This window comes from Paramisgurnus dabryanus, chromosome 9, assembly GCF_030506205.2.
Source record: "Paramisgurnus dabryanus chromosome 9, PD_genome_1.1, whole genome shotgun sequence".
Classification (NCBI taxonomy): domain Eukaryota; kingdom Metazoa; phylum Chordata; class Actinopteri; order Cypriniformes; family Cobitidae; genus Paramisgurnus; species Paramisgurnus dabryanus.
Genome location: NC_133345.1, coordinates 24894621 through 24921536, shown reverse-complemented (window position 1 = coordinate 24921536; position 26916 = coordinate 24894621). Strand labels below are relative to the sequence as shown.

Here is a 26916-nt window from a genome sequence, read left to right as displayed (position 1 = left end):
GCTTACTGCAAAAATGCTCCACAGACAGAAAATGCTAAACTTGCCACAGCAAATAATGCAGTATGGATTTACACACCTGAGAACATGATATTCAAACTTGCCAGTTCTCCTTCAGCTTACAAAAAAGCGAAACCCTTAGCGTTTTGTGCTGACAAAGACATCAATTTGAGGCAAGGTTAAATAAAGTCTTGATGAAATAATTGATTTTGTTACAATCAGCAATTTCTGATCAGACAGCAGGGAGGAAATGCAAATTTGTCACATCTTTTCAGCAAATTATAATGAATTTATGTAATGTGGGCGAAAGAATAAAACAGCGCTTTCTCCGAGAACTGAAATGACGTGCGCGTCTATAATACTTGGGAAAATAGGTCTTGCGTTTTAATTAAAATACAATGAATCTTCTTCCTTCTACACAAAAAGTCCATGTCTGTAGGCTCTGATGAAAAATGAAGTCTTTCATTTCGATAAAGCGCTAATCTAACTCATTACACATTGACGTTATCATACCATGTAACAATGGGGCTAATTGTAATTGTTATGCATTATTACACTGAATATTCATCCGGCCACAAATTTACACATGCTTTCTGACAATCAGTCAATCAATCAAATTGAGGTTGTTCATTTTTTATCTTAAGGTATGTGGACATAACACAAAAAAGGATTTAGGATTAACTGCATAAAATGCTAAATCTAATCTTTCATTAAATCTACACCAACCCTAAAATCAACTTAAGACTGGTGCACATGGCATTATTACAGCCTCGCATAATGTATATAGCTTTATTAATTACTAAGTGTTTAAAACTCTTATGACCAGATAAACTGATTTGACTCCATGCTAGTTTTTTTATCTCAGTACATTACAGTATGTGCAAGATATCTGGCTCAACTTTAAAGCATAACCCGCACACTTGCAAAAACAGAGCTGCTTAAGAAATTATTAAAAAATATTTTTCTTTTTGAAGGCCAACCAGCTGCTTCACTCACAGAGTATAGAGACTCTCACTGACACAGTTGGGATTTATTGCTGTAGCTCGCACAGGTTAAATGTTCAGTTTAAACTCACATGGTTTGGTCGTAACTTCAAAGCAGTCAAACTATAGCAGTCTAGGCCATTAATGAATAATATCTTTGCAAAGTGGGAGATACAAAAAAACAGCTCATACAAAGCACACATGAGAAGATAAAATCTGAGGTGCTTAAACTGGGGAAACTGTATGTACACCCTAAACATATTGGGTTTTAGCCCATGGTTGGGTCAATTATGGACAAACCCAAAGGTTGGGATATATAGTAAATAAACCTCACAACATGGTTGGTTAACAACAAATATTGGGTTGGTGTTTGTCCATATTTGACCCAACCATGTGTTAAAACGGTTTAATTACCTTCTCTTGTCTGGGTGTGGTGCTCTTAATCCTGCCAGTAAAAGCAGGAGGATTATTCACAAGAGAGAGACAGCAACAATAATTACCTGCAACCTCACACATCACAAAATAGAAGCTGAGCATGCTGTCTTACCATTATTTTCTGCTGATCAATGGTCAAAACGACATAAAGTCAGCAAACAAATGTAGTTATAGGTATAGATGACAAGGAACAACATAATTAAAATGATTAATGTTAACCAACTGTAGGAGTGAGTGGTTACTGGGCTCTACACTAACCTTTTTCCCAAGGAGTACATGTGCTCCTAAAGAAAAATATTTAGGAGCACACAAAGAAATTTAGTAGCACAGTGAAAAAAGTTCATTAAACGGCTCAATTCATATGGATTAGTTTTATGATCTTTTTATGGATTTTTTTCGAAGCATCAAAGTGGTTATGTAGGCTGTCAATGGATGGAAAGAAATCTCTCAGTTTTATCAAAACATTTTCATTTGTGTTCCAAAGATGGGTTTAGAATGACATGATGGAGAGTAATACAGAATTTTCTATTTTGGGTGACCTACCTGTTTAATATCCAAATATTATTTTTAGCCTACTTCAAAATATATAAAAAGAATGAACACCTGGGTGGGAAAAATCTAATAACAAATAAAGAAATTACAAACATTTATAAAAAAGAACAAAGCTGCACATTAAGTAAAGTCTAAAATTAGCATTAGTTACAGAAATTGCATCAAATGAATAACACTGTATTCATTGTATAAATTAAATATAATTATTTTTTTTATAGCTACAGCAGTGATTTTCGCTTTGTCTTGGGTTGTTTGATTAACATTAATTGCACAGAACTAATTATTTGAGGTTACTCTTATTATTCATCTATGCTTAGGCAAATCCAGTTCATTCTACTGCTCCTTTACATATTTCACCTAAATTTTAAATTGAATAAACTTAAATTTTTTGGGTGTTACAAATTTAAGAAGCACCAATGGTCCGATTCACGATTTTACATTTCCTTTAGTGTGTAAGTGTGTATTAGTACATGTTAACGATATGCAAAAGGTAAAAACCCCAAAGTTTTTACCGATTTATCGATGACGCGAGTTATCATCTACAACGTAAATCTCTTTTCATGGACTACAACAAACGAACAGATTGTAGGCAACAGTTTAGTTCCTGGGATTTATGATGTAGTAAAGACCGACATTATCATAATTCCTCCCACTTGGACTCACAGCCTGTACGTTAACTCCTGCATTGTGCGCAAATATTTCAAACATGGTAAGGAGCGTCACATTTCCTGTTGACATCAGAGGTATTCGGACCAATCACAACGTAAAGATTAGCTGGCCAATCAGAAACACGAAGCTTTTCAAATCCGTGCGTTTCTGGAAGAGAGTGAGATCAGGAGCTACAAAAATGTACGGTATGTGGAAAACAATGTGTTTTTTACCATAAACCATGCAAACACATTGTATTATACCAAATACACAAAATAGCATTGTTTTTAGCAATAAAATAGGCGCTCTTTAAGTAATTTTTTTAAGTTGATCCAACTTAAGTATTCCGGACAATAGTATTGTCAAATAGTAAGGTATCTGTACATTTGTCAAGCAATGTTGTCAAGATTTCCTCTGACCACTGTAACAGCGTGTTGAGCCACATTTGTTATGGCGAGGAAAACTCTAGTGGCCTGATTCATTGATCTTGTAGAAAGAAACTTGGTCAAAATATGTTTCCCATACTATTGGTATCCTTTCAAAAAGTACAACTACCTAACCTAAACAGTTCATAGTAAAACCTCAGAGGTACATATTGGTACCAAATGTATACATTTCTGTACCTAATGTTACATACTGAGAATGTTTTAAAGGGTACTGCCCTATGAAGTCAAATCCCTACATATTATTGCTGGCTGGCAGAGCACTGCATTAACAGTTCGATTTCCAAGGAAACACACATACTGACATACTGATAATAAAGAAAACTTGAATGCATTGCAAGTGGCTTTGTATAAAAGCCAAATGCATAAATAAATGTATCAACTTAATGCATTAATACAGAATGAACTGATGTGCGATCGAGTGTGTGTATATATGTCTGGACAAGCTTTGCTCAACCAATCAGATTTCAGGCTGAACAATGAGTTTTACAAAGCCTTGTTTCAATCAACCGTACAGCCATGCTTGACTATAATATCTGTATAAATGTGAACAGGTTCATACCCCCTTAAACTGAACAACACTTGAGAAAGAATAAGCACAACGTGTTGACTAAGGTCACTGAGGAGAAAAAAACTATGCTTACCGTTTTCTCCACAGACAGCATGGTTTCATTAAAACAACAACAACTGTTAACATGAAATTGTTGCAGCTATTGTGTGGTAATGAGAATTTTATTGATTATAGGCATTGCCTTCCTCCATTCAGACCAGCAGACAATGTCAAAACTGATCCCTATCCCAGCTGCACCTAATCCCATGGCTGTTACTGGTGCCTTCAGGCTACAGATAGAGCTGACCAAAATCCCACTTAATAAGGACAAAAACATGAGACCATCTTTATCTTCAACAGACCATGGTCACTCTCTTTCAGCCATAAAAAAATCTTGTTACGAAAGGTCAGTGTTGAAACCTTCTTTCTGAAATGACCTTTAGTCACTGTAAAAAAGACAACATCTGGTGAACAAGCTGTTGATTTGCAAGTGGCGCTTTTTAACCTCGTTATTGTTCATCTTTTTAAAAATTTCAATCAAAAGAACATTTCAGAAGAGAACAATTTACAAGGAATTAATTAAATGCGCTAATATGCCTGCGTGGTTTTAGCACCTGATTCACTAAATGAAACATGCAAATCAGCTAACGGCACAAACACAGCCAAAAGAATCTGTGCTGAATGCAGCTCAGTTGCGGCATAGCGTTAGCAACACAAAGGTCATAGTTCAAACCCAGGGAGTACACATACTGATAAAATCCATAGTTTGTAATGCACTGCAAGTTGCTTTGTATTAAAGTGTCTGACAAATGTAAATGTAAGTTGCATGGCGCAATTCACATTTAATGAACTGAAAGATCTAAAACATTTTCTAAAATATCCGAAAATGTGTTTGTCTGAAAAACGATGGACATATGCAACTCGGACAGCTTGGGGGTGAGTAAATCATGGGTTTAATATCATTTTTGGCCGAACTATCCCTTTAAGTGTCTTGCTCAGGGACACAATGGTGTGTCACAGTGGATTCAAATCAGGGTCTCTCACACTGAAGGCGAGTGTCTTATCCACTGCGTTATCATCACCCTATATTTAATGGGAAGCAGGAAGTACAATATACACGCGTTAGTTAGACCTACACCAGATCACATTGGCCAAAACAGAAATTCGCATTCGGACTGGATTAAAATGATCAGAAGACCTCTGAGTACAGCAAAAAACAGTAGGTAAATTGCTCTGAAACTTTTACGGATGTCGTGAGAGAAAAACTCACACATGGCCGATTCAAATGGGATAAAAACACAGAGGACCTCGAGAAGCACTTTCCTCTGAGGTCCCCCTGTAAAACTAATCCCGTTTGAATAGGGCTATAGAGTGCATGCACATGTTGCAGGCTCAAAGACTTGAAGTAGCGCATATAATTGTCCCTGCTCGACTGAATTTTTTCTTCAGTATTTGCTACAACTCCGTAAAGGTTTGATAGAACTGAGCACGCTATCATCCCCATCATTAGTAGACACACCCCTTACTGCTGATTGGCTACAAGTATGTCCTGGTACTTGGCCCGACATACTTTTTTTAAGCGTTTTTCAAATAACGCTTACCCCTATTTAAACAGGCGTAACACTGTGCTCTGCTAGTACCTATGGTGCCTGGTTAAACTCGATTGTGAGTGGTTCATAGACGCAGGTTTTAGCATTTTAAGGGTACCAGAACTAAAAACACAATGTCCTTGCTTTTCGATGTCATTTACATTTGTAAATTACAACGTTTTTTTTTTTTTTTTAAGATACTTTTATTGTCATTGTACAAGATTATTCAACGAAATTTAAATTACAAAGTTGTTAAATCAAAAACTTTAAAAAAAACACAGACTTGCTGTCAGTTCGGTTACTGACATGAAAATGGCGATATAAATGCTGGGTTTCAATGTCTCTCACCAAGATAATGTGTGAAATTGTCTTTTGATACATGATTTCATATAAGACCACTGGAGGTTTGTAATCATCATTTTGTCCGTGTCTGTGGCGTATTCTCTTTTCTTCATATTATTAAACCGAAGTTTTATTATTCCTGCAGAGCTAGATTTCAGGCCCATATCAGGGCTAAATGTAGACTGTTAATTTCTCCCTATTCATAGAGGTCCAATTAAAATACATAGTCTGAAGGATTACATGACTTAATTCTTATGAATGTCAGAATCCTTTAAGAATGGACATTGAGCTGGAGCAGAATACATTTGCTTCTCTTTTGATCAGATCATGAAAGTATGATGCAGCAGACCAAAATTTCATCAGGTTTTGGGCAGTCTGGACAATACAGTCTCCACTAGTGAATCCTTCAGGCATATTGCCGTCCACCTAGGACTATACCGAACAGACATCCACCAGAAAGCTCGATCCACCTCTTGTTAATAACACAGAGTCGCTGTGAGGGCATAAATCCCATTTGCAGTAATGCTACATGTGTTGATTTGATCCCCTCCCTGGAGCTGGCTAAGACTGTCATTTACCTCATCACCTTGACACGGTATTGTGTGAGGTTATTCATGCTGAGATTTTTGCATATTGTCAAGCAACCGCTGAGCCAAAGGTCTGAGCAGACTGATAGCATTCGCTCACTCATGATTAAGGCATATTAAAGGATAATGAGTCTGGCCTGCACAATAGCACCAATACTGAATACCTGTAAGGGATTCTGTTGTTTTATGCTTGTGATTTTTGCACACCAAGTCTGAAATTCTTGTATGAAATGTTAACCAGCGTTTTTCGCATCCATAGCAAGCATTTTGAGAAAAGCGAATGCAAAAATCCAGAAAAGCGATTGACAAGTTGATTCACTTCGTCTCACAGCACAAAATAAGACAAAGCGTGGAATACAAAGACAGATTGAAAGTGACGTGACTGTCAAGTGTGGAAGCCAATACTCGAAATCTGACCTCTGCATTTAACCCATCTAAGTGAGTATTGAACACACACACACACACACACACACACACACACACAGAGCAGAGGACAGCTATCCTTGCAGCGCCCGGGGAGAAAAGGGCCTTGCTCAGGGACCCTAAATCGCATCCTGCTGGCTGTGAGACGACCTCGGGTACCAAAGATCATATGGTATTGTGCTCAAGTTGGCAAAACAATAGCTTGTTGTGGGTTAATAATACGAATCAGACTCAGCATGCAAGGTTTCTGTGCGTTATACATTTGTAGGATGGCGAATACAAAAAAACGCATATGACAATTTCGGACTACAGTGTGCAACGAACTTTAATCTTTGAAGCAATTTAGGTCCAACTTTTTATACCGAAGTCAAGTCAGATTCAATGTCAGATTCAGTTTAGATTGTGTTTTTCTGTCTGGTGAATAGTTTTTTTTTCACATTGTTACATAAACTGCACTTTGGTTCTCACATCATCACGCTTACACTCCCAGTTGTTACAGAATGGATGAAACGGGACAAAAGGAACGCAAGGGGTATAAATACAAAAGTGTGTCTCAATCAGATCCCTAGTTCAGTAGGCAGTGCACTGTCCAGGGAGTCAGCCATTTCTAAGGCGTCGTTGTCAAAATTGCTCCAGGGCATTGAAACATTTGCTTTCTAGAAAATCCCAGAATGCACGATAAAAGCCAATGCGCTGAGGTCGCTCACTACAATTACCTAACAGAGACATTGTTAGGGGTTCTGAAGTCTTTCAGTTATAAATGTATAAAGAAAAGGTCTTATTATTATCTGCCCTAAAGAGTTTTATCTTTCGCCTTTAATAGGCATGAAAGGAAATAGTCCTGCATACTTAGATTTATAATCTCTAAAACTGTTATTCGCCCCTTTTATTTATATTTATTCGCTTAAATATAAATTTTCTGCTTTTTTTGTTGTTAATTCTTTCCCCGCCATTGACAAGTTATCTCGTCAATTAAGGGAAAACATTTTTATAAAAAAAAACATGTTCCTGAGGTTTTATGTTAATCTGTAATACCGTGATTATCCACTAGATGATAGATCACTAGATTTGCCCATTTATAAAAACTGAAGAAAAAAAATTATTAACGAATTTTAAACTCTGTGGGCCCTATCTTGCACCCAGCCCAATTGACTTTGTCAGTGACGCATGTATCATTCGTATTTTGCACCGGCGCACAGCGGGTTTTTCCCTCCACAGACGCACGTCGGCAAACTAGGGAATGAACTTGCGCTCCCTGGGCGGTTCAGCGCAAAAAAGGAGGTGTATTCCAGAGCAAACCATCCCTGATGCTATTTGCGCCACTGACCAGAAAAAGCTAGTCTAAAGTCAGTTGCGCGTTGTTCATTATGCTATTTTAAGGGCGCTTGCTTGACCATAATGTATAGCGTGCACAACGCGCACACACTTTGCTTATCTTATCTACACAGATGCAACAGTTATTTTTGCAAATCATAAATTGTTACAATAAAAAATATTAACACAGGAGATAACGGAAATCATTGTGGTGAGCATTGTGATGATAGTTTTTATTTATTTTGTGTGGCTGCGTTAAAAAATTATCATGCAAATAATGATTAAAATATTTTCATAAGTTTGTTGTGTGGCTGTATTACGTTTATTTTATGTAAATAATAATTAAAATGTTTTATAAGAAACCTTAATGTATGTGAGCTTGACTCGTCAGGTCCTGTATAGAGGCAGATCCACCTCCCGTTACACGGCGTGCCTGATTTATGCTGGCAAGCTTGGGATTCCCCTGTCTCCTGACATCATTGTAGCACTTGCGGCGCAACGTCCTGGGGATGGCAGCTGATGAGACAATTGTGGCTATTTCCTCCCACGCCTGTTTAACTGACGCTGATTTGGGCGGGTTTCTCCCATCCCCATACAAAACAACTTCTCTGTCTTTGACTGCTCTTACAAGAAGACTTACAAGACTCCTGGCGTGCGCCTGGTAAATCCGTCATAATAATAGCAACCCGCCATGGAACTTGCGCACTTGCGTTAAAAGGGAATGTTCGATGAAGTTCTGATTGGTTTATTTGACGTTACGCCCAAACCACACCTATTAATAATGAACCTACTTCAGACCAACCCCTTATTGATTTGCGCCTGGCGCAAGAGTTATTTCTCCCGTCGGGAAAATAGCAATAGCGCCCAAGATCCGCCCACAAAGTCACTTACGCTTTGAGCTTCGCACTTGCGTTTCAGATCGTTAAAATAGGGCCCTGTGTATGTTTTAATAAGCATTCTGAATCTGATCTCTAACAAAAAAAAATCACAAAAATGCAATTATTTCAGCTATTTGCAAAAACATATCTATTTTTAATAGTTTATAAAAAATATAGATAGGATGAAATGTTTTTTTCCCATTTAGTTAGTTTGTTTATTGTTTGTTAAAAAAATGGGGTCTGTTCTTTCATTTGCTATATTTGTATGTATATATATATATATATATATATATATATATATATATATATATATATATATATATATCCGCGAAAACACGCACTATTCGCCTCAAACGCGTCTTCGCCCAAGTTGAAAATATTCGCCTGTGAAAAATTTGCATGACACAAAGTTAAATCCCGCGAGTAATCTAGGGGTTGTTTACACTTGGTATTAAGATGTGTTTTTGTTGATCGGATCACAAGTGGACAAGAGAGACACATCACGTTTTTAAATCCATCTCTTTTGTCCACTTTCGACCGCTTCTGTCCCTAATACTGTGAGGGGGTGGTCTGTCGAGACTGTGGGCGAGTCTCTCCGCTGTCATTTAAACGCGAGCGGGAGTAATGACGAGTTTATATGAACGCAAACTAATATTATGTCGGAGTCAGCTGCTTGTGGTGTAAGTAAACATGCTGCACAGTGTTTTGTTCATGTATATGTTAGAGCTTTCTTTGAATTTTCAGCGCAATTGATGAAATAAGTTTACGAAACTTTCACACGCTTGCAAAATGAAACTGCAGAGATCAGCCGCTTTAGTTTTATCAATGAAAGGCTAAAAATAGCACTGTACACTGTGAAAGCCAGAAGTCAGAAAAGACATAAAACATTGTGTTCAGTACCTCAGATTAGATAAATGGGCGGAGATAAGGCAGTCGCGTGTGGCTGTTCGAACACATTCAACCACATGTGCGTTTACACTACAAAAGCTATCCGATCGAACGTGTTTTCGACTACCTCTGAATGTGGTTGAGAGTGGTCGAATGTGGACGAGCTCAAAACATTTTGAACACCGTTTACACCTGGCATTAACGCCGGTGTCCACTTGTGATCCAATCGACAAAAACACATGTTAATGCCAAGTGTAAACAGCCTCCTAGAGCGAGTAACGCGATGCCCCGCGTTTGGTGTGTACGTAGCAATACTGTGAGGGATTGAATGGTCTTCTGTCAATATGACTGCCAGTTCTGTAACATACTGTCAACACTGTTACTATACCTTGCTGGTATGTTTAGTCTTTGCTGGTCACCAAATTTGCAATCATGATTTGAAACTGAGGAGCAGAATAAAACTTTATGATTAAACAAGGCACGCCAAAAGAAATCAACAGTGGAATCAAAAACAAAAACAAGACTAAGGGAAATTTCTTCACAAGGACGTACAAGACCTGAACAATTCAAAATCAAAGCATAAACACAGCACCAGCCATGGGAAATATACAAACACAACATATTGTAACCCAATCCCTTACAAAACCAAAACACACATTCACAGTCTCTGCGAAACACTGACAATGAAGACAGCAAAGTAATATAAAAGCTAACATTTCTGACATTTATTGCTCATAAAAAAATCACAAAATCAGACCGCAGTGACTGAAAGTTGTTATTTCTTTAACGTGGATATTATCTCTGGAACTAGAGGAATTAGGAAGAAGTATTTGCATGTGAATCACTCAAGGTTTTTGTCTAAAAATTAGTGATAACTGAATGCTATTTACACTGTTGTAATGACTTACTGGCACTGTTTAACCTGAATATATGAGCGAACACAAATTGAGCTGGAACAGTAATGAAAAGAACAAATTTTGCTTGATATATACAGTTGCAGAAATGCCTCAAAGACGTCTGAGATTTTGATGAATGTCTCCAGAGGAAGGGAGTTGCAGAGTTCAAGGCTTAAGAGAACATTGCTCAAGCGGATGAATGCTTTTATTGTGCTCATAACTACGTGCAAAAAAGAGAAATTGATTTAGGTGAAAAAATATGCGCTAGACACTTACGGACACACAAGTCTCCACTTTCAAAGTACCCGGGGCAACACTGAGAGCGACGACGGTACATGGTCCTCACTCCACGCCGGTATGCTGTCTTATAGCTGGTCCTGAGATAGAAAATCCAGACACAAAGTAAAGTATGAACATCAATAACCTGGCAGGTAAGCCTTGCAAGGACAGAGACACAAGGACATTATGACATGCAGCTGGCTACCTCCAGCTTTACTTTCAAGATGCACATTAAAGAGGTGAAAAGGGGGAAATAAACATACTTAATGTAAGTAAAAAAAAAGTTTCTGTGTTAGTTGAAGGACATTTCCCTTCTCAATGCTAGATTCAGCATAGTGACTCACTGGGCACGCAGCTTTTAGCCGGGACACCGGCGATAAAGTCTTTAATGTAGCAATTAAAGCCCGTATAATGTCTGATGACAGTCAAACGACCATTTCTATCGCAGCGCTGACCACTACAATCACGGCTGATAACATTAACACCCAGTAATAAAGACACTTGCACATCAGCATCTCTTCCGACACCTTGATTTTTATATGCCTGCTGGGAGAGTGCTGCTGGTGGCCATGGAGTCGAATCTTAAGTACAGTAGATCAAAGGTCAGGCTCATGCTCACCTGTGTCTGGTGCATTTAAACCAGTTGAGGATGTCGGTGCACCTAGTGTAGTAGATTTGGTCGAAAGGATGGGCGTAGGACTCCTGAACAGTCACCGCATAGCTGAGAGAGAGAAAGACTAGGGTGAGATTTCAATCTTGTTTTAAATGATTTTTGTCTAATTGCATAATTGTATGAAAATCCTATGATAGCTTTTTTAGTGGTAAGTTCTCATTGTGACAACTTACCCATAAAGCATGCAGTTGCTAGCAAATTTATTAGACCACCTGTCTATTTGTTTCAAAGACCATCCAGCATCGTGAAATGCTTTAATGGGGACTCATTCCTTTTCAGAGTTCTCAACGTTTCACCATTTTTGGCAGGAGTGAGGAATGTCATTGAATTCGTGTTTTTATACCAAAGCTGAATATAATTTTTTTATTTGAGCTGAAATATTCAACTTCTCTCAGAAGTCAGAAATTGACAAAGCATAACATTCAACCTTTAAAATGTAATGTTCTTTTAAGGACTGCAAGTAAATAACTGTAAATGATGGGCATCTGAAAAAAATAAAGAAATAAAGTGACGTTTTTTAATATATATTCAAAAATTTATTAACAACATAAAATATATTTAAAAATTTAAATGAAATAGCTTTTAAGCAATAACTTCTTAGTTATGTGTTTAATACTCTATAAACCACAAGGCTGTTGAATGGTTCATTCTGATTGGCTGAGAAACGTGCAATATTTTTTAGTAAACACACACCTATGAAGTAGTTCCTGGTTTGTTGACCACATTACAGTTCCATATCACTACACCATGTTTAACTGAAATAACTGATATATCAAATTACAACAAATAAAGCATAAATATTTGTGTGGTAGTGAAAGAAATACATTGAAAAGATAAATAAAATAATTAAAAAGAAAAGAAAAGAAATACAGTAAAAAACACTGATTACTTTATTCCTGATAATGTTAAAATTGCAAAACCTGCCAAATGTGTTAAAATAAAACATCTGAATAATGTCTTATGGTTTGGTAACCGTGGTGGAAAAATTGACTCTGGTCCATTGAATTATTACAAAATTATGCACATGCAATTATTCCTTACGTATTACATAGTTATTCTGATAATCTAATTTTTAATTATAACACAACTTACTTTTACCTTGAAAAGTTGAAAATGTTAAAAATAAATAAGATCTCTTGTCTCACCAACTTTAAAAAATAAACACATAACATTGTGTTAAATAGTTGCCAACAATATGCCAATAACGGCCTAAAATATTCGCATTCAGTGAGGCATTTTAAAACTCATTCATCTCTGTAGCCCTTACTCCTCCCTTCTGCGCAGGCAATCGTTTCTGCTTGTTTTTCATAACCGATAGCATCCTTTACAAATACTCATTTTTCAGGCAACAGGTTCAGTCAAAACAGATTGTTCTGCTCTATTGGATGCTGTTCTGCTTTCCATTTCATTTTAGGTATCCCTTCTCTCTTTCCACACACAAACACTACAAGGTTGATAATAAGAACATCAATATTGTTTTGGGTATTTAGTGACTGAACCTAATACCTGTAGGCATGTGTAACACATCCAAACACAATCCTTAAGTTGTCCTATTTAAAAGGAGTATAGTCAATACAGCAACAAACAAATCTAAATCCTCTAAATTTAGGATCTGAAAACCACTGATGTACCAAACACCTTACCTTCAAGAGCAAGAGTTTCTCATCTATTCTTATTAAGTTTTCATTCAACCCAGTGCCATGCACCATTAACAAATAAACCATAAAACATTGTTATGAACATAAGCCTCATAAATGTTATATTCTGTTTCTGTTTTTCTTTAAAACCACTTTGTATTTATCAATAATAAAGATAAGAATATGGATAATTATTTCCACAAAGGCTATGGCAACACAACTTGTAACCCCTTTTAAATATTTGCATACTGTTTAATAAAATAAGAAGACATAAAAATTGGTCTCTGAATGGTTGGTTCTTTAAAAAAGTAGGCGTTTCAGACAGATAGACAGCTGGAGGGGGCGGAGTTAACGGATCCCCCGCCCAAGTCATCTAGCTGACCTCATCAGAAAAATATCGCCACAAGAAGGCAGAAGTACATTTCAGATTTTGATTTAAGTTTATGAGTGCACATGAATTTTTTCATAAAAAAATAATGATCCACATGGATAAATTATTAATTATGAACACTGTGATATTCCATAAAAAATAAGAATTGCAAGTTTTAATTTCATAGGGACTTTAAATTTCACAATATGTACATAGGTTTGACCCTATATACTGCTAAATAACTATAAACAATAACTATATACATATAAAAGTAAATATCACTTACAGTATTACATATGTTTAAAAAGACTTAGTTCTTTTAACTTTTAAGCATATAAAATCCATTAAATCAGTACATGTTGACTTGAGTCATGAATTTTGTGTTAAAATGCCATTTCTAACACTGAAAGTAACTCTGTAACTAAATGGAGATGTTGGACAGAGCAATTGATATTACAAATTATTTCAAGTTTAATCAACTTAAAATTAAGTTTAGTAAACTTGCTAAATTAAGTTGGATTTACTAGAAATTTTAGGTTAAATGTACTCTGGTTTTTGTTCACATTACTACATTTTTCGGGCAACAACTTTTCTTCAATTTTTTTAAGTAAATTCAACTTAAATTGAAGGGTTTACAGTGTGACTCCTGCAATAGATTAATGGAAGGTAAAATGGAGGTTAACACTACAGAGTTCCCTCTTTCTCACCTCTCCCAGTGGCTGCAGACATTCGGGTCATCTGGGTTGAGACTCCATGCGCCGATAATGAGGCCCAGAACAGCCAGCACAGGCAGGGCTAATGGGTAGGCCCATACCGACCCCATGACTCCTCCTGAGAGAATGACGTTGAGAGAAAGTGAGAAAGACAAAGACAAGGGCACTTTCTGTCCTTTATCATTCTTCTAAATTGGAGCGCTTGCACTGCTGTTGAAAGTGTGATAGCTGACTTTTAAGAAGAATGTCAAGAAAAAACTGTATCCAGCATTCTGTGTGTGTGTGTGTGTGTGTGTGTGTGTGTGTGTGTGTGTGTGTGTGTGTGTACCTGGTAATTATCATGTTGTGGGGACCAATTGTCCCCACACAGATAGGAATACCAGTGTTTTTGTGACATTGTGGGGACATTTTGATGTCCCCATGAGGAAACAAACTTATAAATCAAACAAGATGATGTTTATTGAAAATCTAAGGTACAAGAAAGGTTTTTGTGATGGTTGGGGTTAGGGAATGGGGCAGGTAAGGGGAATAGAATATACAGTTTGTATGGTATAAAATGCATTACGTCTATGGAATGTCCCCACAAAACATGGAAACCAGAATGTGTGTGTGTGTGTGTGTGTGTGTGTGTGTGTGTGTGTGTGTGTGTGTGTCTATATTAGTGCGTTTATGCTGATCAAATGTGATAAAGGCAAAGGTATACAGTAATATACAGTACATATGGTAAGCTAATACAGTAGACAGTAGCGCCAATGCAAGAAAATAAAAAAAAATATTTTGTTTTATATTTTGTATTTTCGTATAATTCTTTTTCATTATAAATTAAATTATTAGTAAAAGTTATTATTGCAGTATCCATTGATATAATATTTTTTACATGCATGTGTGTATTATGTGCATGCATGTCTGTTTGTGTGAATCTTAGTCTCACGACAGTGATAAAGAACTATTTGAGATCACACAGGGTGAAGCATTTGTTGAATTGTTAGGATATTTCATTAGACTCATGATGGTAGATGAGCATGTGTGTGATGAATTGATACGACAGTGACAGATGTGGAAGGGCACAAGAATGGCACACTGCCCAAAAACGCACTGGTGAGGCGTAAAAGCACTGATTATCTTTAACTGCAGGGGGTGTGGTGAGAGTTTGGTTGATTGTAAGCAACTCTTAGTGGCGACATTCACTCATACAGAATGGTACAGTACAACACGGATTTCAAAATATAAAAATGTCGTACACGCTAACATGTAGACAGTATTTAAACACGTGTTTGAACCGGTGATATGAATTATTGATGTCAGACTAATGGTCTATTCTAGCATATGATCGAGAAACACATGTGTCAAAGATGGCATCGAACATTAGGCTGGTAAGGTTATACGCGGTTATCAAATTATAAATAATATAGCTCAGTGGTAGAGCATTGCATTATGGGTTTGAACCAAGGAAACACACATGCTGATCAAAATGTACACCTTATAAAGTCGCTTTGGATAAAAGCATCTCCAAAATACATAAAAGGTAAATGTAAACCAAACTATAGTATGTGTAAATGTAACTAAAGCAGGATTTACAACCTTATTCTACTTCTATGTGAATGTGCCCCGCCTGATTTGTCTTAAAGGAAGGACACATGGGCTTTTAAATTGGACAGCATTACATGTCCCTACTAACCTGTTAACACCCTTTAAAAAATTGTGTGCTGCATCTAATAAAATGGGGTTTCACACAGTTGCCAATCAAAGGACATTGAAAGGTGTTCACAGGTCATTCGCATGTGACAAAAAATTCAATATCTTCACTTCCGCTACATAATAGGTCATTCAAAAGTGAAGATTGAAGTCATGTTGATTTCGCCAATAAAGGTAATTTGCCCAGACACCCTTTGAAGGCTTTACTGTCTGTGATTTCACTTATTCGGGATTTCGGCACCAGCTGTGAGACATCTTTATTACAGTAACACTATTATGATAATGTTCTGCTCAGCTGGAAGAAAAGCTGCCTTATAGTGAGGCGCCAAAATTAGATGTCATACTATATATAGTGCAACTACATTTTTGGGTATACACTAAAAGTATATCAATGCACTGAAACCCTTTCACTATCTTTAACCCTTAATTTCAGTATTCTTTCGCAATTGTTTATGTATAACATGATTTTAGATCCTGTCGGTAGGTTTATTTAACAGATTGCTCTTACTGCTCAGTCTATATATTTATGTCTCTAGCCCTTTAATCTAGTCATGACAATTACTAAGTGACTTCAATAATATAGGAATAAAAGTAAAGTGACTCCTCACATATACGGTAGATGGCAAAAGCAATAATATATAAGGAATGATCCTTTTTTTGAAGAAGTGAATGCTATGCATTATAAATTACTGATGTTTCACCGTAAGATCACTTAGCCTTTAATCAAAATGCATCTGCGGCTCTCTGTTTTCCCCACAGACCTGCAGTGACTCTTGAGCATGAAAGATCGTACAGTTCTCATGGCTTTAAGTAGAGTATCGTAATGAGGCATCTGACATCAAATTATTCTGTGTTTCCTCTTGAAGTGCAGGTGACTCTAATGAACACTGATTTTTGAGAATTAAGGCTGTGTGGATCTGACTGGCGTAACAGTAATTGTGAAGTAGTACAGGCAGGAGGATCGGGGCTGGATCCCAGTTGGACTCACCTCAGACCACTAGCTGAAGTCCACAGAGATGTCTGCTGTGGAAGATCACTGCTTGCCTAACCCAGACAGAGATGAGCTGGAGACCAGACAGACTAATAATCAGACTCCAAGAAAGAGAGGGCACCTGGGTATTCAAGGGGAGAGAAGAGTAAACGGTCTGTGTTTAGAACAAGAGTGCAGAAGAGAGGAAAAAAAAGGTCCGGCAGAAATAAAAGATTGAGATACAGGAAGGAGATGATGGACTCTCGGGAAAATCAGGCATTAGGAGATCCCCAATGCAACAGCTGCTAAATCTTTGATATTAAATCTAAACTTCACCTCGATGAAACATCGGGCTCATTCACCTCCGGCTAACACACAAGGGTGAGAGCTTACATTACCTTAAGAGCATGGAGTGTCACTGGCTCTCATCCTTCGGCAAGCGCCACAAGAGCATTCTCGACAATAGCGAAGCAGCACGGCCATTAACAACACAATGACAAGTACCGCCGCTCCGACAGCTCAGGTCTAACTAGGGGCCTTATATTCCTCAGCCTCATTACGAGGATTTTCATTACGTCCGCGTTGGGCCTCGGGTCATTTTCGTGGGATTGGGGACGAGATAAAAAATAACACTACGGATGCAAACAAAAGATGTCGACCCCTTTTCTTAACTGTCATCTGGATTCATTATTTATTCTTTTTCCCCTCCAGATGCAGAAGAGGCCCGGCGGAGAGCCGCGGGCGAGGACACAAGTGCAGGAAGACGAGTTAAAGGCACAATGGATGCGACAGGCTGTCTAGAAGTGACCTGTGCTGCAGACACAAACAAGAGTTCAGCCGTCAGAGTTCAGCAAAGTTTATGCGAGTACGTGAGCGCAGGAGCTTACAGCCACGCAAGGCTCAGTGCTGAGGATTTTTTAGGGTTGGTCCAGTCGGCCTAGTGGTTCGGATTTGTACTTGCCCTGCCAAAATTTTCACTGACCCCACCACAAAAGCATTCATATAAAATCAACCTGATCTCACAAATGTCTGTGGTCATTTTTCTGTGTCCATACCACAGACTTTCTTTTCCGTGTCAGTTTCACGTACTGGTTACTCAATTGTTTTTCCTATTTTTAAACCATTGTCGCTTGGGTTTGGAGTTAGATTTGGGGTTGGGGTTAGGATGTCACTTTAACTATTGGTTTATACTATTTTTTCCAGATTTTTAAACAATTGTCGTCTAACGTTAGGGTTAGAGTTGGGTTTGGGTTAGAATGTCATTTTATGTAACAGAAATTCGTTCTTCTAACCCCAAACCCCAGCGACAATGGTAAGAAAATAGGAAAAACAATTGAATAACCAATACGTGAAACTGACACGGAAAAGAAAGTCTGTGGTACGGACACAGAAAAATGCGGATATCCGTGACAATGACACGGATAAATGAGCAAAATATTCCATGACTATAACACAGAAATTTGTGAGATCAGGCTAAATAAAATAGGCCTTTTGTTTTCAACACTAATTTTAACCCATGTAACCTTAATGGACAATGTTATGACACCAAAAATTACTAGCCTAACTATAGATTTCAAATATTGTTAAAGAAAACAACCAGTAATAAAATAAGAACTTATAAAAGATAGATTTATAATAGAAATTAACAAAAGTCAAGAATAATGAGTGATTTCTGTCTTTGTTTGTTGTTGTTTGTTTAATTAACATGTTTATATGGGCCGCTGTCACTTTAAGACCACTGCATGCATGAACCCAATATACTGTTACACATCTGTTTTATTTCTGAACTGTTCACATTTACTTAACAGACTTTGTTTACGGGGATAATCGCATGCATTTTAAGATCATTTTGCAAGTCCTTCAAGTGCAAGAAAATGTGAACTCGCTGTCTCGCATGTATTTGTGCATCTGAAGACTTGAATATTTAAGGTTGGGGAGAGCGGGGCACAACCTAACGCTTTTTGACTTTGGCTCTATCATTCAAAAAATATTTAAGTTAGATTAATCATTTCTTTACACAATCAACACACACCTCTCTGCTACAAATGAACACTTAAAGTTTGTTTTTGGGACCTACCGTTATCGTACAATTAGACAGAAAGTGACAGGAGTGCAAACGTTGCAACTTACCCCACAGGTGGGGTTCATTGTAAAAAACAGAGGGTTTGTTGTAATACCTGCTAGAAAATTTGGTTTAAACACAAATTATTCAATAAAATTCATAGGTGGATATTGTTTATATATCTGCTTATAATAGATAGATATCCACACATCCATCCATGATCCTTCATCTAACCATCCTTGTATTATGCATCAATGAGAATCATATAGATTTTTTTTTGAAAGGGCTGCACAATTAAGAAAAAAAATCATAATTGTGAGTTATTTCCCCTGATATTGTATTAACACTTATCATTTTGATTAACAGTATTTACATTGTTTCCATTCCATTATCATTGTATATTGGAGGCTTAGTTGTAACATTGTGTTACAACCCCTGTGTAAAAATGTTTTAATCCCAGCTATCAGTTACTGGGAGTTGCTGACATGTTTTAAAATGGTTTTATGTTTTAGGTAACAAGACAGTGATTAAAATAATATAAGGTTGGATTTGGTGACTTACACACCCAACTCAGAAATCGAAAAAAAACTTAAGATGAAGAAATTTACTTTTATGCCTCCAAAACACTCTTTGTTCAATATCTTAACCAAAACACATAAAAACGTTTCACTAATTCAGAGAAGATCATCTTCTGACAGTAAGAGAAAAAGACCATTAGGACAGATAGCTCTGCCTTGTATAAATATCTAAAGTATCTGCGTTACAATTACAAACATTAAAAACATTAGTTTGTGCCCCGCTCACCCCTATGGCCTAAAATGCATGCAAATGATAAACATTTGTGGCAAGTGACAATTTTCTCAACTGGCCTGAGCATAGTTCACATTTGAGACTTCTTATTATACTACAGTATAGCAATGAAGCGACGGTTAAAGGAGATAAGTATGTTATGTTTTAGCAACTTATCTGCATAATAACACATTCACTTTAATAGCACAGGAATTTAAAGATAAGTCCATTGATCCCTTAAGTAATAAGGATTGTTACCACCAGACCAATGCTTAAGTGTACATTAAAAGTATTCAACCTGACAATGCGCAAGCCAGGCACTCGCATCTGCATTCGTGTACCATAAAGCAACCAGCTTCAGCCTTTCTGTGCATGTAGCCTGTGGAGCATCAAAGCCATGTGCCAGTTTCACCACACAGTTACGAATGAAGATGTGATGAAGGTGCAATAACCCATGACTCATTGCTGACAACGTTGGATTTACATAAGATGTATTTTTTTTTCAGAATCCAGAGAGAAAATTCTACGAACGACCATGTTTGAATTCCTGTTTATTAGTGGCGACAAGCCTTGGGGTGCAAAATGAGATTGCATATATTACCCCAATAAGGTCCTCAGGGTAGAATGTATAGACACATCACTGGACTCATTACAGGACATAATGAAGTGTGTAATTGAAAGCTAACTGAATGAAAGGTGAAAGTTAAAATGAACTAAAAGTAGAAATTCCATTTGAAAGCTGCTAACTCTGTAAATAATGCAAACGAAAAGCCGAGGCACGCTTGCATCTTCCTATCAGCAGACTTCAGATAAGATGGCGATGAAGGCTCATTTTTCAGCATCGCAACGAGCGAAGTGTTGAGTCAGGAAAATGGTTGATGGTTAATGTAATCGCTATTAATCAAGTATTATTAGTTTAAAAACAGCAGCCTTCAATCACACTCCATTGCTTCTGGATTGATGTTAGAATAATGCCTCTCAGACAAACAGCTTAGCTTTATTGAAATGGCAAAATGCACTATGCTCCGTTCTGCTGCATGTATTTTAGGGTTCTGACAAGGATTAGACAAATGGGTGAGAGAGAGTATTTCTCCCCAGACTGTGTAAGTGAAATATGGAGCCACCCATCATTTTATTTCTCATTATGGAGTCTGTACACATAGAACAATACCCTAAAACTCAGATCAATACGGTCGGTTGTATATATTTGTCCTCTCCTCTGCCTGCCCAGCATTCAAAATAGAAACAACGTGTTTCATTGTGTTTGCTTATCTGTATTTCACACACTAAAGACTCTGTTCATAAAACTCAAACTCCTTTAATCCATCGCACGGGGGGGGGGGGGCATTTGTAATGGCCGAGATGCACAAAAGAAATTCAACAGTGAAGTATTGTGGATCATGCAGACTTTGTTGTAGTAGGCTACTGCTCTTTGATGGTAGGCACAGATATTTGTGAGGATAAAAATACTAATAGACCAAGTCTCTGTGTTCGCACTCTGTCAACCAAAGGAGATGCTGACATGATTCAAGACACGCACGTATTAGAGCTCAATGCAATTAACCGACCAATTCCCTGATCCCCAACATCTGAGTCCCTGAGTGAGTGATGTTATGGGTCTGTTGGCAGCTCTTGCAACAATAAAGTAAAATTAAGTCATCCATTCACACAGGAGTCATGACCACATCTTAAGTTAATGTCAGCGTGTAACCATGCTTTGATTATTTATCTCTATCTTCATTTAGGAAAAAAATGTGTCCATTTACTCAATCATTTTGAAACTAAAGTGACTGCTGACTTTAAAGTGAAAGCTTAGATTAGATGTGCTGGTGTGATACTAACAGATCATGAGAATTTCTGCAATTGATTTAAAAAATCAATTGATTGTTTTTTTAATTCTTATGGCTTTACTCATGGCAAAAACAGTTAATTCACACACAAGTCGATCTAAGTAGAAAGTGGTATTTCATGCTACTTTAAGTTTCATTGTCCTGTCAATTCTACCTGTAAATTCAAAAATAGAGCTACCTCTTGATTTAAAATGCTTTAGTCCAACTAGGCATGGGCCGGTTACCGGTTTCAAGGTATACCGAGGTTTAAAACAGTCAAGGTTTCAAAACCACTAAAATGTTCTGTGATACCGTCTCCAAGGTATGAGCTGTGCTTATACAAAATTCATTAAATCATGAAGTCGTGATTGATTTGATGTTTACATTTAATATACATTACGAAAATATTATATATGTTTTGAAAGCATATTATAATTTAAAGGCTTAATTGTACCTGGCATTTGAAAATAACACATTTTAGTGTTGCAATTGCAATACCGCAACACCGTGAAACCGTGGTATTTTTGCTAAAGGTTATCATACCGCCAGAATCTTATACCGGCCCATGCCTAAGTCCAACCAAGAGATGAACTACAGGTATTCATATACCTGACTATGCTTATGACTATGCACATTAACCTACATCGGATCTCAGATTTAAAATGCAGTGCTTATATGTACTTTAAACATCACAATCTAATGAAAATGTATGATGGTCTCCTTTCTAATGTATAGAAAAATTGTATCAAGTTGAATCAAGGGGTTTATATGATGGCATTTGATTCTGGTTGAGCACTCAATTGAGTTATTAACACATTTTAAGCTGCTTGTATATGTATTAAAAAACAATTTTAACAGCAAGCTGGACCGAAAATCACATGGTTATAATGCAGGGTTTTAATTTTAATGGCTGCGGTCGCATCCAAGTGCAGTTTTTCTCCAAACTTAGCACTGTCTCTGGTCTTTCTCTCTTCGTGCAAATTTTTCACAACTAAACAAACACAATGGGTGGGAAATAATAATAAAAAATATGATTATATAACCTCCTAAGACCCGGGTTTGGTTTGTCTTTTTTTCAGATTTCCATCAGCTATATTGGTGTTAGGAAGAACCAATAAATATAATAACCAAATTGTTTTCTAAGAACATGAAGAAGTGTATTTGTCCATGTTTGTTTACAACAGGTTCCAGTTACACAGAATTAAGTATTATGGCACAAACATCAAAATAATTTCATGTCCACATATGTGGACATCCAGGTCTTAGGAGGATAACAAAATAATGATCAGGTCTAGCAAATGACACAATGAAAGCCAATGGAAAATCACAGCTTTTATACAAATAGCGCAGGAAAGGATGACAGTGAGAGTGACAGGTAATATCTGTGTATAATAAATGTATAGCCTAATGTATAATGCAGAAGATGTTGTTACTATATTTTGGTTTTAATGGTGACATACAGTACTGTGCAAAAGTCTTAGGCCACCACCACTAGACTTGTTGTTTTAATGTCCATCCATGTTTATTTTTCAATCTATTTTATTAAGAAACAAACAGAAAATACAGGAAATATGTAAAAAAATACAAATATATATTTTTTTGTTTTTAACTTCTTTAAGCATCAACTGTGTTTAGTGTTCCCCAGTGACGAAGCTACGGGGTGGGCCCAGGCCCGCCCACTTTGAGTTGTGGCCCACCCAGTCAGAAGGCCATTCCAGACAAAAGTGTAAATAATTAAACAAAAAAAAGTGATTAATTAAATTTAATAAAAAAAATTTAGGTAAGTGGTCAATTGTCAAATGTAGCTAAAATAAATTGATTGCAACCACTTACCTAAAAAAATTGATTAAATTCAATTAATAATTTTTTTCAGTGTGCTATGTTTTATAAAGGCCCACCCACTTGAAAATTTCTGGCTTCGCCATTGGTGTGACCTCTCTTGGCACTAAACACATCTTGAGCGTTTTTGAGCAGAATGAAGTAAAAAGTCAAATTTCTTTAGAAATTAGAAATTAGGATTTAATTTTATTTAGGTTTAAGAGATCCTGCAGTTTCCTGCTTACTGCTCAAGTGGAAGGGGAGTTTACCCTAAAAACTTGACACATCAGTTTACATTTTTATACAGTTTTTAATACTACATACACATTTCCTGTTTTTTCTGGATGTATTCTATTAATGAGACTGAGAAACAATTATATATGATCACTATAACATTGCAAAAACAATATATATAATAAATCACAGTGTCATGACTGTGATTTTTTGTTTCATTAATAAATAGGATAAACTAAAATTGTCAGTATTGGGCTTGCAGTTTACAAGGATATTGTACTTGGTGCTCTCTGTGTATGATGTTTGTCAGCCACCACAGAAGACACTTTTTATCCCAGGAAAAACCCTGTAATATGTTGGTTTTCGCAAAATAATAAGGTAAAATGGTTATAACTGAAAGCAGTCTCAATCTCTCAATCTAAAGGTCATAGACTTCATCTCATTCTAACCATGTGATTGACCCTGTAGTATCTGACTGCTGAAGATAACCTTGTCTAATTAGGAGGCATGCACCAATGAGAAAGCCATGGTCTGTTAAAGTGTGTGTTTAGAGTGTAAAGCATGCGTTCAGTGTGTGTTTGTGTGTTCATCCATTCTTTACCTCAAGCAATAGTTATTTACAGTACACATAATGTATCAGTTTCAACAGGTATTAATCTGTGCCGATTTGGTTGCATTCAATTCTCAATAACAAACAAACATCAGTTTCAAGGGATTCTATAATGCTCAAAAAACAAACCAAACAATATTAAAGGGCAAAGACAGTCAGATAAGACAATCTCTGAGATCAGCAGCACTGTGGATGAAGTGAGTGTGGATGAGATAGAAAACACATAGTGGGGAAACTAAGCGAATGCAGGTCGTTTAACTGGGACTTAATTCTGTGCACATGGATTATTCATGTGGTGACCACTGATCATCACAACGCTCATAAATCAAACAATGTGGCTCCCTGCGTGATCATTGAACCCAGTAACAGCCTGCTAATCTTAAAGCCTTCCAGTATCTTTATAACCTTTCCTTATCCACATCCTACACTTCAGGACAGAAACAAATAAGAAGGGACAGTCACCTCCTCCTGATCTTATTTCACCTGTTTATGCAGGTATCGATGTAAACTTTATCTCTTTTGACTTGCCGTGTGCCATCTTCCTAAAGCCTCCAGCCATCTAACTCTTGTGATACTTCAAAATAATCCCTGTGCTATGCAAAAAGTACGTTTTAAAAGTGCATGCTTCATAGGATAAGCATCACTGGTTTTTAAACCAGGCGTACAGGTACGGTTAAGGAACCGTAGTTTTATCACACTGATTGAATAACAAGTCTTGCTACTTTATGTGACACATTAGGATGCATCAGCATAAGGGTTGCAAAATTCTGTTCAGGGTTTCCCGCAGCACTTTCAGTTCGGGCGGCCCACCTAAGCTGGGATACCCTACCACCTTAACTAGGTCGTCCAAAAAAATGGCCACATAGCCGAAATGAGAGAAAGACATGGTCCGTCACTGTCTGGAGGAAAACTAGCCTGTTGATAAACTGTTTTAATTCATAAAAAATCTAGTATGTGTTCATTTTGTGTCATAGTTTCTTCAAAATTGAGTTTTATTTCAGTGTTTTAAATAAAATATTTTCATCATGACGCATACGCCCCGCCCCTTTGATTGCCACACCCCCGGCCCGCCCACCTGGTCAACCCTTCCACCTTAACTAACAAATTTTCTGCGGGAAACCCTGGAACACATATTTTGAATTTGCGCCCCTAGGATGAGCAGTCACGAGCCGCCACTGATATATGGTAATTTACGGGAATATATGGGAATTAGCGGGGAAAAATTGCAGAGTTTCCCATAACAGGGAACTAAAATGTAGTTTAAAAAATCATGCAGCATAATTTTGTTTAAAACAACAAGATTTAATGCAATTTCAATTGAATTTCTACCCTGCACATTCCTTATGGAGGCCACACCCCCTGCACACAAAATAAAGTCAAAATGTCAATCTTCGCATGTATAAATTACATAAATTTGTTTAAAACTTGCTTGTGCTGTGTGTGTGCAACATTACCATTATACAATTGTAAAGACAAATACACTGACTGAAAAAACATTTGGGGTAAAATAATAAAAAAGTAGTGTCTAAAGATGACCCCCCCCACACACAAACACTCAATCCCCCTTGAAATAAAAATATAACTATAAAAATACATCACGTAAGTTTGGATACATTAGGATTTTAACTGTTTTTCTTAAGATCATCAAGCCTGTCTTTATTTGATCAAATATCCTTTAGAAATCATTAATATTAGAATGATTTCTTAAGAATTTTATTAGTGCTGGGCATAGATTAATCTAGATTAATCTCATACAAAATAAAAGTATTTTTTGCATGACATATGAGTTTGTGCTGTGTATAATTATTATGTATATATAAATGCACACAAATTCATGTATGTATTTAAGAAACATTTATATATATTTATTTATATTTTTATATATTCAATATTATATATCAATAAAAACAATATATAAATAAAACATTTCTTAAATGCATATATATGTATGTGTGTGTGTGTTTAAATATACATCATATTTACACACAGCACAAACTCATATATTATGCAAAAACTATTATTTTGTATGAGATTAATCTAGATTAATCTATGCCCAGCCCTAATTTTTATTCAAATAAATCCATGGTTTAATGAGCGTCATTAAGACTTCTTCAAAATTTGTATTAGATTGCATGCATGTCTGCTTTTGAACAAACAAAATATTTATTTATGTTTTTATATGATAAAGTTTATATATATTTCCATAAATTTACAAATAATTCCCATAAATACCCATAAATTCACGTACATTCCTGTAAATTCCCATAAATGTATGTTAAGTTTCCAATTTGGAATATTTCCAAAATTCCCCAGATGTCCCCATGGAAAGTTTCCAGAAATGTCTGCCCTTCTTTAACCCTAATCAGCATCGGTGTTAGGTCGTTTACACCTGTACAGTATTTATCATCATCCGTTTGTGATCAGATCATCAATACATCCTTCAGGAAACAGAACTTATCCATTTTCATTAGACAAAAGTGGACAACTATAGTGCTAATAATAATGCCTCAGCCCACGTATAGAATAACAACACATTAATAGGAAAACTTTGCTTGAAAACAAGTGCAAAAATGCAGCAATCACAATTATTTCACTTAGGTTGACACCAAGATTGCCTGAAGTTGAAAGCAAAAAATAAGAAACATTAATGAGGGATATATATAACAGCATTCTGCTTGTTAACGTACCTTGTGCTCATTAGCTATTTCAGTA

General features: G+C 36.6%; 1 protein-coding gene across 2 annotated transcripts in view; it reads right to left on the bottom strand.

Annotated features, from left to right (window-relative positions):
• Positions 1 to 26916, bottom strand: part of megf11 (multiple EGF-like-domains 11) — a 170010-nt gene that overhangs the window by 125782 nt on the left and 17312 nt on the right. For both annotated transcript variants that reach the window (XM_065283262.2, XM_065283263.2), the window contains exons 2-5: positions 16881 to 17004; positions 14192 to 14315; positions 11424 to 11525; positions 10802 to 10902 (exon numbers count right to left, since the gene is read on the bottom strand). In XM_065283262.2, coding sequence (XP_065139334.1) covers positions 10802 to 10902; positions 11424 to 11525; positions 14192 to 14307 — 319 coding nt within the window. In that variant the 5' untranslated portion in view covers positions 14308 to 14315; positions 16881 to 17004. The remainder of the gene's footprint in view (positions 1 to 10801; positions 10903 to 11423; positions 11526 to 14191; positions 14316 to 16880; positions 17005 to 26916) is intronic.